The sequence below is a fragment of the Polyergus mexicanus genome, unplaced genomic scaffold, assembly GCF_030449975.1.
Source record: "Polyergus mexicanus isolate NDT 795.1 unplaced genomic scaffold, iyPolMexi1.0 SCAF_14, whole genome shotgun sequence".
NCBI classification, from domain to species: Eukaryota; Metazoa; Arthropoda; class Insecta; order Hymenoptera; family Formicidae; genus Polyergus; species Polyergus mexicanus.
This window is the reverse complement of record NW_027223334.1, coordinates 917,920-932,173: the sequence shown is the minus strand read 5'-3', so window position 1 is coordinate 932,173 and position 14,254 is coordinate 917,920. Positions and strand designations below refer to the sequence as shown.

At 34.9% G+C, this 14,254-nt stretch overlaps 1 protein-coding gene across 5 annotated transcripts in view; it reads left to right on the top strand.

Annotated features, from left to right (window-relative positions):
- Positions 1-14,254, top strand: part of LOC138939586 (broad-complex core protein isoforms 1/2/3/4/5) — a 35,189-nt gene that overhangs the window by 15,021 nt on the left and 5,914 nt on the right. Inside the window, exon 6 of one of the 5 annotated variants that reach the window (XM_070307488.1) lies at positions 11,534-12,836. The exons of 2 other annotated variants lie outside the window; for them this stretch is intronic. In XM_070307488.1, coding sequence (XP_070163589.1) covers positions 11,534-11,817 — 284 coding nt within the window. In that variant the 3' untranslated portion in view covers positions 11,818-12,836. Of the gene's footprint in view, positions 1-68; positions 2,996-4,531; positions 5,266-11,533; positions 12,837-14,254 lie in introns of those variants that run through there. 2 more of the 5 variants (XM_070307484.1, XM_070307487.1) reach the window with 2 other exon arrangements.

Genomic DNA, 14,254 nt, shown 5'->3' with positions numbered 1-14,254 from the left:
CGACGAAACTATTATATAAAAGTATGAGACCGTGTGTGTATGGGAAACACTTTGGATTGTGTGCGCAGAATCAGAGCACAATTACGGGAAGCATCAACCGCAACTGCAACAACAACAGCAACAACAGCATGCGAGCCCCGTTCTCGACGGGGCCAGGCGCAGGTCTAAGCTGCACTACATGGTGGAAAGCGGTCGCTGGGTGTGCGATGTCTGCGGGCGAACCTACAATCGTGGCGATTCCCTAGCCCACCATCGCAGTATACACAGGGGTGATACGATCTGTCCGATCTGTCAGACCGTCTTCACGCGAAAGTACACCATGCGCTGTCACATGGTGAACGTGCACGGGGTCAAGTAATTGTTAAGCGGACGTTGCGGGGTCGAGGGCTCGGTAGGGAAACTCGGTGAAGGATGAATCTCGGATGGTCTTCGTCGTGTGGAATTGGGCAGATATTTCAGCGTGTCATCCGCGAGAAACGAGATCGAGGAATTTAAGATGTATCTTCTGTAGGTGTTCGTGTTATTGCATAGATATAGAGATGTAGGAAAGTATTTTTCTTCTATACACATGGACATATTATCGTAAGCTATATCGTGCACGAATGATGTTTGACGTCGATAAAGACGTGATACACATTTATCTCGACTTTTGACGAAATGTTAATCTGGTTGTTCGCGGATGATAGCCAAATTGTATATATCAACTGGAGACGATAAGGGTTTGAGTCCTTAAATAATTGGAATGTTGTACAAAATAATTGTGAGACGTTGTATTAGGTCTTGAGATACTTGGTATCTCTAGGATTCGCGAAATTTGATTTCCTACTTTGATTTCCAGATACAGTGTACCGATGGATTAATTCTTCCCACATGCCGATCATGCCAAAAATCTTTACTCGCGGGAGCATTTTCGTTGTTTCATTTTTCACTCGATGATATCAATCGAATGCATTCAAGCACAATATTCTTCATTCCATAAATAACGATATACACAATGACTTTATATTCAACTATTTAGTATTATCGATTATTATTTTGATGATTTATTATATTTTAATTAATTTTTATACTGCATGTATTTGGGGAAAAAAAAAACTCAATTTTTTTACTATTTTTGTTATCGTGTAAGATTATAATTCTATTGCTTTTTGAATACAAGAATCTTCTCATCGTCTTCTATCTTTAATAATTGATAGTCATATAATGCGAAGTGTTCAATTTTTCCGTGTGATAAGTAATCACGTCTTTTATTTATGTATAAGATCTAACACGAAAAAAAAGCGAAATAAATGACGAAATAAGATCGCTTTAAAAGAAAGGATACTTTTATTTGATTTTTTTTTTCCTAAACAAAGAGAAAATTACAAGTACGATCTCCTTTCTTTTTTTTTTTCGAATCTTTCGAATATGGATTATATCCTGCAAAAAGAATCAACATTCGTAAACTTTTAGCATCAATATTCGTGGCGTGACTGAGTAGCCCGTGTATTAAGGCTCTTATTCGATGAGAAGAGATAAAGCCCTGGTCTTTTTGCAGAATTCTATCCGCATTCTTGCAAACACGAGGGAAATTAAAATATGTACATAATACATATATATGTAACGAGTTTAAGATAGGATAAATATTGTTCTTCTCTTTCTTCGGCAAACGAAGCTTGCAATGCGTGTACTTAAATATAACATAAAAAATGTTATATACCCCGTCCTATCGAAATTAGACTAATCATGTTAAGCTTTATCGAGGGATCTCGATTAGTTGTACAAAGGGGGATTACTATGCTACTATAATCGTTATAATACTTGGCGAAAACAGAATTATCGTGATTATCCGTAAATGCATTATCAATGAACAATCTATACGAAGCTTCGTTAGTCATTCACTTGTGCACAATTTATTTAAGAGATGGCAGCTTTTCCCCGCTCCCTCAAAATAAGACAAAATTTATCCACTAAACGTAATTTATGTACAATATTTACGAGGTACGATATTATTATTACGTTGATGTCATATGTATAAAAAGTATAAAAGCTGTCATTTATGTGGATGCCACGTTTCTGTCTCAGCGCGAAACTTGGACAATCGTCGATCATAGTCGGATCGATCGATCTTATCGTTGTATCTAATTGATGTGACTCGTCTCTCGATAATAACTTGTAAAGGCGTCGATATATAGACAGGGAATAGATTCTCGGTGTGTACAGAGTTTAATTGCAACACGTACTCTTTGACAATCATATGACGTGCAATTTCTCTCAAATTGTACGCGATAGCAATGATCGCGTACAGTTGACGTATTTTTAATAAACCTAATATATCGAGCAAATAGTTTCTTTCAAATTATTCGTTTCATTGTCATTATTATTTTGTTATTTTTTTTTTTTTTTTTTACATAGCTCGTACTGTAATATATATTGTATATTATAATGCGGAAATAGTTTACTTTGATTCAGAAATTAGTGTTCTAGTAAAAATCGATACAGGATATATAAATAATTCTTTTCAAGATACCACCATACATAAGACCAATCTCGAAAATATTATCTAAATCTAAACGAATAAGCCGCTTTCGATTGGCATCCGGATTTTATTGAAGTTTTCCGTCTATCTAAGAGTGATTTACAACATTAGAGAATTTCGTTAATTTGGGGGATGAAAAATTGATGTCATAGTCGAAATACCGTATTATATAAATTATGACGTAGCTGTAGAATATATAAGACATGCGAAGTGCCGGGTTATACATTTCTTTTGTACTTTGCATTCTGGAAATAAAGCCATGATACGAAAACCGCACGTGTGTCCTTTGGACGGCGAAAAGTGCATCATTTTCTCACTGCATGGAACAATCGAACACTTTTCGAAATCTTCCGAATATCTTCGATAAGAACAGATGCATTAAGATTACGATATAATACGATGACAAATAACCGATAGAACGTAATTCCTATTTTCCTATATAAAATTTAATTTAAATTAAGAGAGAGATTAACTCACTCGAGCATCCAAATATATATATATATGATACTTGTAATAATTATACATTATATTATTATATATAAATTTTGTATCGTATTTTTATATATTTAACATATTATTTATGGGTGAAAAAAAGAGAAAAAAATTTTAATAAGAGAGTTTCATTGCAGAATATTGAAAAAGGGATAACAAAATCTTAACAAATTTTTGTGATGAAATTTATTGTAACAAAATTTAACACAATTCCTAGCGATAGAAATGTCTTATCATAGAATGTAACTTAAATATACTTTTATACATAATTCCTGTCAGAAATTTAGCAAACATATAGTACTTTAAACATGCGAATGTCATAATCTATAAATTGTCAATTCTTCCCGCATGACACGTCGCCTTAAACGTGCCCAAAATATAGTCGCGTATGCGATTAATAGGGATCCAAAGGAATACATATGATTGTCGGTTCACTGCAAAAAAGAAAAAAAAAGAAAAAAAATATACGAGTAGCAGTATATCTCGTGCCATAAATTTTGGGCCCGATATTCGGCTTTCAAAAATCACGATTTACGAATTAAATCTCGCCCGAATTATGTCTATGTGTGTTGTGCATGAAAATATTGAACATTTTGTATATTTGTATTTGTTCTGTTCCCGTTTTCTTTCGCTATTGTTCATATTATGCCGTTATATTCACAGTTCACAGTAGCATGGCTGCTCCGAGAATATTATAATTACTGCGTGTGTGTTGCCATTCTCATGATTGCTGTCTCTCTCTCTCTCTCTCTCTCTCTCTCTCTCTATCTTTCTCTCTCTTGCTCCTGTTTGTAGGTCTCATCGTGTGCGTTGCCTCTTTTTTTTTTTTTTTTTTTTTTTTTTTTTGTCATTGCTATAGCTGTCATTCTCGTCCGAGAGAACCGAGTGAGTGAGTGGAAAAGTAGATAGAGAAACGAAAGTGAGACGCGAAATTTTTCCGTGTGTACACGGATAGCTTGCTACTGATATGCGATTTGTCTCAATGTTTCTTCTATTCTTTCTTTAATTATCGAAGATACCTTTGTACTCGCAGCGTCGCGTGTCCGTGATCCACGACGAGACATATACAATTGAATTTTTAATCGATGGATTTAAAATAAAACGGAAAAGAGTGTAAAATTGATAAAGCGCTGCGAGAAAAATTCGTTTCCGTTTTAATTAATCTCGGTAAATATATATATATATATATATATATATATATATCTACCAAATGTACATATAAAAAAATTATTTGCATTTAATACTTGTTTATGAGTAGGATCCCTTTAACATATAAAGTTTTGTTAGCCGCATGGAATTTAAACGCAAAACGAGAAATGTCACGTTTGCGGATCGTGAGAATTACTCGAGTACAAAAATCAGTAATAATCGACAGAGCGCGGACAGAGAATCCAGGGCCGCCCCCCCTCCCCCCACCCCCGAGAGAGCGAAAGGCGGAGGGGTCCGGCTCGCGAGTATCCGGTCCCCCCGGGCCCGCGATCCTCGGCCACGACGTAGCATGAACGTTTGTGTCTGATTTAGATTCACACACGGTGGTCATCGAACATCCGTCGCACTCGTGCAAACTCTGCGGTAAATCGTTTTGGAATCGGGACTCGATGTATAAACACATGAATATGCACAAGGGCACAACCCAGTGCCCTGTGTGCCACAAAGTGCTCAGCCGCACCACGCATATGAAGCGCCACTTGAAGAACCGTCACGGCTGGCACGGCGGCGTCGGGACGACGACGACGGCCGCGGCGGCGGCCGCGGGCTTGACCTCGGCAGGCGGCCTCGAGACGCCGGCGCCGATCTCCGTGTCGTCGAGCGCCCAGGCGATCGCACAGCAGAACGCCGGCAGTCCGTCGAGCATCGACGCGAACGCGACCTATACCACGATACGCATTAGGGAGAGCAGCGTGGAAAGAATCACCTCTAGTCCTATTCCTTAGTGCGAAGATGCCCTACCAAAGAAAGAATCCCGTCGACGCAAGGGAGAATAGACCGACGATCCCCATCGTTACCCGACCCATTTTTTACGGTCGGTTAATTGACCGCGTATTATTTTTTAAACGTGCTACATTTTTTTATCTCTAAATATCTTGGTCCCATTGATCGTTGCGTTCGTCAATATTCTTTCGAAGAGAGATCGGTAATTCGTTGCATTTGGAAAGGAACGAAAATAAATAATTATTCGGTAAAAAAAAAAACACTATAGATTAAAAGAAGATATACATAATACATCTTTTATTACAAATAATGAATTCTTTTGAAATATAAAAATATTAAAATTGATTTATTTAATAATTAAGAATAAGATATTAATTTATATATAATTATATAATTTGTATATATAATTTAATTTATATATAATATATACATGTATATATATTTATATATAATATATATTTATATATAATATATATTTATATAACTTATATAATTAATACGTTAAAATATATGATAAAACGTCATGTTTTGATGCGTACTTTTAAAACTTTAATGAAATTAATTTCTATGGCTCGCTCGAGATTCAGTTTAATAATGAACGGTGATAATTATAGTTATAATCGATCAGACGATTGCAATGAAATAATTACAATTGAATGAAATATTAATAAGAAAGATATACTTACATAACTTGCCGCGGTAAAACTCTCGCGAATAAGTCAGACAAAAGAGGAAAAAAGAGGAGACGAAGGAGACAGAAAGAAAAGATAGATTATTTCTATATTTTATATATCATTGTTACTTCTTTGGTTAATATTTAAGAAGCATAGATGCAATTTATATACAACAATATTGCATGAAAAAAAAAAAAAAATACTGATTTTTTGTGCAAGATTGTTTTCTATAAAAAAAATTAAAATTTTCGTTCTTGTTTCTGGAGCAACGAATCTGATAATAATTGTTTACGGATAATTTATAATTATACTAATTGCAATTATGATAAAATGAATGTTTGCTCGCTCGCATACACACGGAATATTATATTTATTAGATTAATTTGTAATGAGCAGCTTACTTTTTCTCTTTCCCTTTTTAATAGAGTTTTTAGCTCGTGTGCCATATTTTTCGCGTTTCTCGAATTTAATCTTTATGCGGTACAATGCGAATCGTATATTTTTCGAGGAAGAAATGTAATTACGAAAATGATAGCATAATACGATTATTTATCGTAACGTGTAATAATGTATTATCAAACGTTGAGCCTATTCTACTCTAGTCGTCGACGAGGAACCTATATTATGCCTGTCTTAAATTTCACACCCTAGTCATTTGTACACATACATATATATGTATGTATATGTATCTATATGTGTATAATGCACATGAGAAGAAACACGACATTTACACACAACACACACACACATACACACACATACATACAAATACACGCATATATGCAAACACATTTTTGTAACCAAAGATGCGAAGACAGAACAGAAATGATTTATTTTATCTAGTCAAATTTGAGTTCAGTACTTAATAGCGTAAGGAGGAATGTGCATTTTTTTTTTTTTTTTTTTCGTGCAATCGATACGTTTCAGCGATTGGTTCTATTCAGATCATCGATTTGAATGATCGATCGCTAAGGGCTCATGATTTATGCGATCATGATAAAATTTCCCAAATTTAAATTTAATTTTAATCTTTAAAGAATATCTTTTTATATAGAAATTAGACGGAAAAATTATTGATAAATTTAATTAAAGAAACAAAAGCAAAAAAATATATAAATAAAAATAAGTACAAATGGTAAATTTTTGCTTGCTTTTTTAGAAAAAAAAACCGAATAATAATGCGAGTAATAAATAAATCAAAGTACTAGACGTTGATATGCGTGCCATAAACAGAGAGAGAGAGAGAGAGAGAGAGAGAGAGAGAGAGAGAGAGAGAGAGAGAGAGAGAGAGAGAGAGAGAGAGAGAGAATAATATACATAGTACAATTATTTTTGTAATATTTACATAGTTCTTTGTAACGGGTTGCTTTCCGTATTAATGGCTCCTAACGTAAACATGATTTGTTTATAACTCAAAGTAAGGTCTGAATTTTATTTAGTCGTATTTGGTCGCTAACCGGAGCAACTCATTATCGAGAGAGCAAACTAAATATGATGAAAAATTTATCGTAAGCACATAAAATACATATAACTATATATATAAAGTATATAGGATATGTAATATATATGTATATCTAACGGCTCGTATTAATTTTGACATTATTACTTTGATACATATATATATACGTACTATATATATATTTATATACATATTTAGTTAATGAATTTATTTAAATTTTTTTATTATATAATATTTTCTCTCTTTATCTCCTTATTACACGTATTACTTATACAATATATATTATATTAAACAATAATATATAGTTGTATATACAAGTGAATTTTTATCATGATCGATGTGATTAACGTGCCGAGATAGCATTCGATATATTCGTTCTGTGCCATTATTTTTTAATTTAACGTGTCAACGTATGGAAATTCGTGTTTTATGATGTCTTGACGATTGGCTGAGTATCTCGTTGAAATCGACGCGTTTAAATGTTTCTTAGGATCCTTTCTTGATCCTGGATCGCAAATCTTTATGATATTACGCATACTCACACGTGCGCTAGTTTTTAAGGACTCGGAGACTTGCCAAAAATAATCTAATATATATAGTACATTAATTTCATTCAATATATGTATACATATAGTAGACGATATATATATAGTATATATACTATATATATATATAGAGAGAGAGAGTACACTAATTTGATTTTAGTTTTATCCCGCGAATGTTAATATTATATCGTATTTCGTTCGTTTATTTTGTTATCGTTATTGTTTGTTCTATTTTTTTTTTCTTTTTTTCCCCTTTATCAGTTCCGATTTCGCGATATTATACAACGAACGATGCAATGGATACATTTCACTTCGTTATTATAGAATCGTCGATAGTCACGCCTGTGTATCTTTGCAATTTTTACGCGATAAAAAAGAGTGTATGCAGCTATGTTCAACGATAGTATAATTTATCTATTTAAACATTACAATAAGCCCATAAGTTCGTGAATAAGTTAAAAGATTTAAAATTATTTGAAAAAGAAATATAAATGTTTCTATTTTTTTTTAAACATAAAAAAAAATAAAGAAATATATAACGCAATTTTTATAAAGAGAGAGAGAGAGAGAGAGAGAGAGAGAGAGAGAGAGGGCTATTATTAAAATTATATAAATTATTAAATTAATTACACAAATAAATAAAAAAGAAATTATACTTATGAGCTTATACACACTTGCAGCAGTAAATATAATTTTATACTATTTTCCAGAAGCGAAATTTAATAGAATACAATGCGATATACGTCCGCAAAGTGACTATCGATATAGTATAAGTGATTTTTCCATAAAGAGGCTATATTTTCCGTTTTAAAACGATTATATCTACCTGCATAATGATCTCTTTTTCGAGAATGATGTTTGTCGATGTATTAGGGTCGTGAGTATATGTATATCGCTAAATGAAGTGTGGAATGTACAAATGGACGCTAGTTTACGAACTAGGGCGTAACTTAGTGCAATTACATCTAGTTCAATTGCTTGTGGATGAACTGTTTTCTCTTCGGAGCATTTTTCTTTTACGATTTCGTGCAATGAAGTTGAACGGGATAGACTTTATATTTTGTAATTGTTCAAACTGATTTAGAAAATTTTATTTATACACATATACACACAAACACACACACAACTATATACAGAATATTTTCAGATGTATTGAATTGCTTTTCAGCTATAGATTCAGAAAATAATTTAAAAAATTTTTAACATTTTAAAACTTTTTATCGTAATTCATTGCCATCGAAAATAAATAATAAAGAAAAAAAGGATAGAAAATTTAAAAAAATAAATGTTCATGCAAATATATCGTGTTGAAATTTATAATTTATGATTTACTGCGATATATAGAGTGAATCGATACTCAATTGATTTGATTAAATCAGTTTATCATTGATTGCATAATTTATTTTATATTATTTGATTAATAGAAGATTAGTACGTCATCAATACATGAAGCAACAAACTTGGGATGTTATTAATTTATGTTCTTTTACCGAAAAATCTTCTTTTATTTAAGTTATCCTCCGATGTCACTTTTTTTTCGAGGAGCTATAAGATTTATATATATATATATATATATATATATATATATATATATATATATAATAAATATATCCGCGTTTTATTTACATATTCTTATATACAAACATACGCATACACATATGATGCGCGCGCAAGTGTAATTAAATTAATTGAATGACGATGTTTAGTCACATACACGTACACAAACACGAAATATTATTTTACTACGAAAGAGAAAGCGAATGTGCACATTCCTCAAAAGCCACGATTGCGAAATAAGTACAAGATCGCCAATTAATATTATTCTAAATGAATTGATATTCCCTTAGTTGATTATTTATAAAAGAAGAAAGAGATGAGACATATATACATAAAGTATAATGAAAAAAAAATATATATATATATATTTATATATATATATATAATATATCATTACGTAATCCTATGTTTGGCTTGTGCAGGCTAATAATGTAAGTGGACATATGTGTGAATAAAGTTGGAAAAAGATATCGATTCACATAAATAATAAGACTCTCTCTCCTCTTTCCTTCTCGAGATTATCATCCGGCTTGTGTGACATTCGGTTCATCGCTTGAGTCATCCTGTCAATTTTGTTTATTTTTCTTTTCCGAGCACAAATTGCACAGACCGCGCGAAATAATAACGATGACCGAATGGGAGACCGCTTTGCGCTTTCTTTCACGCAACACACACTTGGGTCGAAGAACGTGACACAATCAATTAGACAGATTGCAGCATTTGCACTTGGCGATATCTCCTAATCCATCTAATATCGCTACAAGTACTGTAAATTGAAGCGAGTGCAATTACTTACATGTGAATTTATTTTGCCGGCGCTTTATTTAAATAACGCATTGGCATAACAATCGTGTCGATCTCATTGTCCTCACGATGTAACCATACAATCGTATTTTGTTACGATTGTATATCTGCGATATGTATTGTATTATAACGATGTTAACTGTAATATGTTTTAGGCGATATTGGTGCACTTGTGACGTGTATGTTTTGAGCAGAATTGGGTAGAAAGTACATAATTATTAATGATTGCTGAATAATTAAATTAATGATTAGTAGTGATTATCATATTGGGTAACGATGATTGATAAATCAACAAAAAAAAAATTTTTTTAATTATTAATCGAAGAATATGTGTGTGTATGTGTATGTGTGTGTGTGTGTGTGTGTGTGTGTGCGTGTGTGGATATTTTTCTTTGATAAAAATTACAAAATTAAAGAAACTTGATAATTCATATAATTTCGATAAGTTTGTTAAATTTTATTCGAGAATAATTTTTCTCAAATGATTCAATTTTATGATTATTGATTTGTAATTGCTTCAATTATATATAAATTTATGTTAATTAATTGCGCGAAAATAATCATAGAAATAATCTACCCAAAACTGCATTCAAGGATAAAAGTCGTAAAAATTGATGGAGGATGATGCGATATTCATGCATGACGATCTAACTGTTGTACCGTATATAGTGACTGAATCCGTCGCTAATTTGTCATCGACAAGTATTAATTAAGCTCAATGATCGAAGAGAGTAATTTACACATACGCAAACACTTCGAGGTGGATCGTCAGTCGATCGCGTACTCTTTCGGGCGGCGAGGTGGGGGGGGGGGGGGGACGTCCTACCCGGCGCCTGCTAACACATCGGCTAATACAGTGCACGTTGACTCCCCCCCCCCTACCGCCCCCCCCCGGCATCGAATATCGATCATATGCGGATCATTAAACGCGCGTTTCTCGACACATCGGAGCAGATCGCGTGATCTTAATCCTTTACCCGCGCGGATAATTTCATCCGATTTCCCACGAGGCCGGCAAATTGAAAAGAGCATAAATACAATATAAAAATATTTATGCGCGACTCTACTCAACGACAGGGATAGCGAGATAAATTCGCAACACTCTTACGTGATCGCTAAACATGATTGGGCGATCTTTTCGTGCGATAAACTTTATAATAACTTTGCAAATTGAGTAACGATTAAATTTTTAAAAATGATTCAGTGCTACGATGAATTTTATGATTTATAGCGGTGGCTTATCAGATTTATCATCTAGAGTTTGCGCGACAAAGGGTTGAATATATCGCGCTTCGAGATCTTTACGCAATTCGTCACCCAGAGTCTCGCCAGATAATCGACTGACGATCCCCTCGCAATGAATGGCCTGTGTTAACGTGTCACCATCGTGTCTCCCTCTCACCCCCCCCCCTCCCTTCCCCCATCCTCTCGTATTTCCGTTTCCTGTTCTCCCGTTCTCCGCATCTGTACGTCCACCCTCCCTGACTGTGATCCCGTTGATAATTGATGATGAGGAATCGGCGGGTCACGTGGCTGTGTTAATGTGTTGCAGGGGGGGTGGGACGCAATCGGAAGCACGTTGGCGATACAACTGGTCAGGTGGTGATGCAAGGCCCGGGGCGTTTTCCGTGCCGGCTCTGCGGAAACGTTTACAGGCACCTTGCCTCGCTGACCCAGCACCTCGAAGTGCATCGCAACCAGACTACCTGCATCGTCTGCCACACCACTCTCAGTCGTAGAACCGACCTGCGGCGTCACATGCGTCTGAAACACCAAATACCCTGGCAAAAAACGATCCACAGGCAGCGCAGCCCGAAAAGCGAATTGGACTCGTAGATAGAACGCGCATCTCGCGCATAACGCACTCTCTGGTCGAGATAATAGGATTACCGATCGTCGCGGAGATCATCGAACCCCCGTTCGCTATATGCGAGAGCTCGCTGTTGTAGATCGCGGCGCGACGCCCCTCGTCGCCTTAATACTATACGCGTTCGAATTTCTCTTCCTATGTTTTTTTTTTTATAATCTTGCGCGAATAACTCGAATCTAAAGGATTTAAATTTTGCTTCATAGGAAATATTGATCCGCATTCTATCTAATTTGAAATTAAGAATATTAATTTGTCCGTTCAAAAAGTAGCATAGATACCTGTAATTTTTTTTTTTTTTTTTTTTTTTTAATCAATATCAATATTGATATGTTCCGAATTAATTAATTTTGCTTCGAGGAGAGCATTATAGGTTTCAGCTATTTGACAATAGTGTTAAGATGACGATCGTCCAAGCCATTTGCCCGTTCTCGACGAAGGGGATGTAAGACGAGGAGGATGTCGGGAGTGAAAAAACTTATACGCCCTTTTTCTTACTAATTTTCTCTCGATGATAATCGATGCGTGTATATATCGAACTTCAGAGAATACGTTCTCTCCCCAAGAAATACATTAATCGAGACATTTTTTGATTTTTTTTTCTTTTTTTTTTTTAATTTTATTTTTATTTCGAGCCATCATTACTGTTGCTAAACCGTGTCATTTCTCAAGAAGTGGAAAAGGAACCTTATTGTCAGACTCGACGGAATAAACACAATGCAGGATATTGATCTTGCACATCTCATCTTTTTCTTCCCGAACAAATAAAAAATATATTATAAAGCATTTTTTTTTTTCACGTATATAATTTTACGTTATTCTCAACCGGAACTCAATTGTTGTTACGCGAGCGGACTGATTCAATAAGAGTAACGATGTGATTATCTAAAAACATGTATATTTTAATTTATTCAAAGATCTCTAAGTCTGGCTAATACGATAGATTTCTATTCTGGAGTATTAAATATTTATATAATCATTATATATATATATATATATTGTATTATGCATTTTTATTGCTGACGTATTTAAATGACGCGTTGAGATGCGTAGAATCGTCGGCGATTTGCAGATTCGTTACATTTAACGAGTATAAAATACGGTGGGTGAATGAAATCGGAGAGCGAATTGAGTGAAAATAAAAAATTCATTTCCTAAAATAGATACGAGAATAAGACATTAAGATAAATACTTTTTAGCGACGGATCTGTTCGAGGAGCGAGTAAAAATAATTTAGCGAGCGAGATTCTCTTGTATTTATAATTCGATTTAATTTAATGTTCGTCGATTCCATTCATCCGCCGTGGTCGAATTAAATGGAATGTATTTGACATAGGCGGCAATATTCGGAGAAAATTCTTCTTCGTTCTCGCAGAATATGGAATTTATATTGCTGTATATTTCAGATACGCTCTGTATTATTGATTTGCTGAGAGATAGCGAATAGTCGCGCTTTGACGTTTCGATTTTTCGAGAGAAATGATCGGGATGGAGTTGACGTTTCGTGTTCTCATTTTGATTCGATAATTGTCAGCACGCGGTCCGTTTACCATGCGTTTCCGTAAGAAAATTGATGTCTAGCTTTGCCGCGTACGTATTTATCTTCGCTAAGTGTGCAATTAACGCAGTTAGCGATTGTGTTATATTAGCGAATTGCGCTTTAGGCGCAATGTTAAAAGACGTGAATTAGGTGATACGTATTTAAGGATCTGATTGTGAGTGTTGTATACGTCATCGATGAACGGAGGTGGCTCTATCGCGAGGCCTCGATCAGGATCTCGTGTACATTTTACAGGATCTTCCCTCGAGTGAAAAATTCGACTAAAGAGGTACCTTGTACGCGGAAGGATCCAGGCACATAATGTTGCTATGTAAAAGCACAGTGGCGGTATGCACACGACGAATCCTCATACATGGAAGATTCTGGTATATAAAAGGATCAAAAATGCTTCTCTGAGAATTTTAATGCTAGAAAAAATCCCGCGTAAAGAGAAAAAAATTTCTCGCGCGGAGAAGGATCTCTTTGCGTCTGTAGCAAATCCCTTTGATACAGCGAAGTCTTGTATTTTCACGTAGAGCCTGCGGTTAGCTGTAGAGTCGCCTCTCCTCCGGTTTAACGAATCGGCGATCTTAAAGGATTCTAGTCATTATTGTACGAAACATTAGATTATCCAGATCTCTATCGCTAGTTCACACAGGAATCTATAACAAATCGAAGTTATTTTTTGATACTCCTCGATACACCCGGGAGCTCTCTCTCTCTCTCTCTCTCTCTCTCTCTCTCTCTCTCTCTCTCTCTCTCTCTCTCTCTTGCGGCCGCTATGTCCTCGCAGGACATCGCTCCGCAACGTTGTAATCCTCGCCCCGCAGCCACGACCCTTGACACGTTACATGGACTCTGTTTAC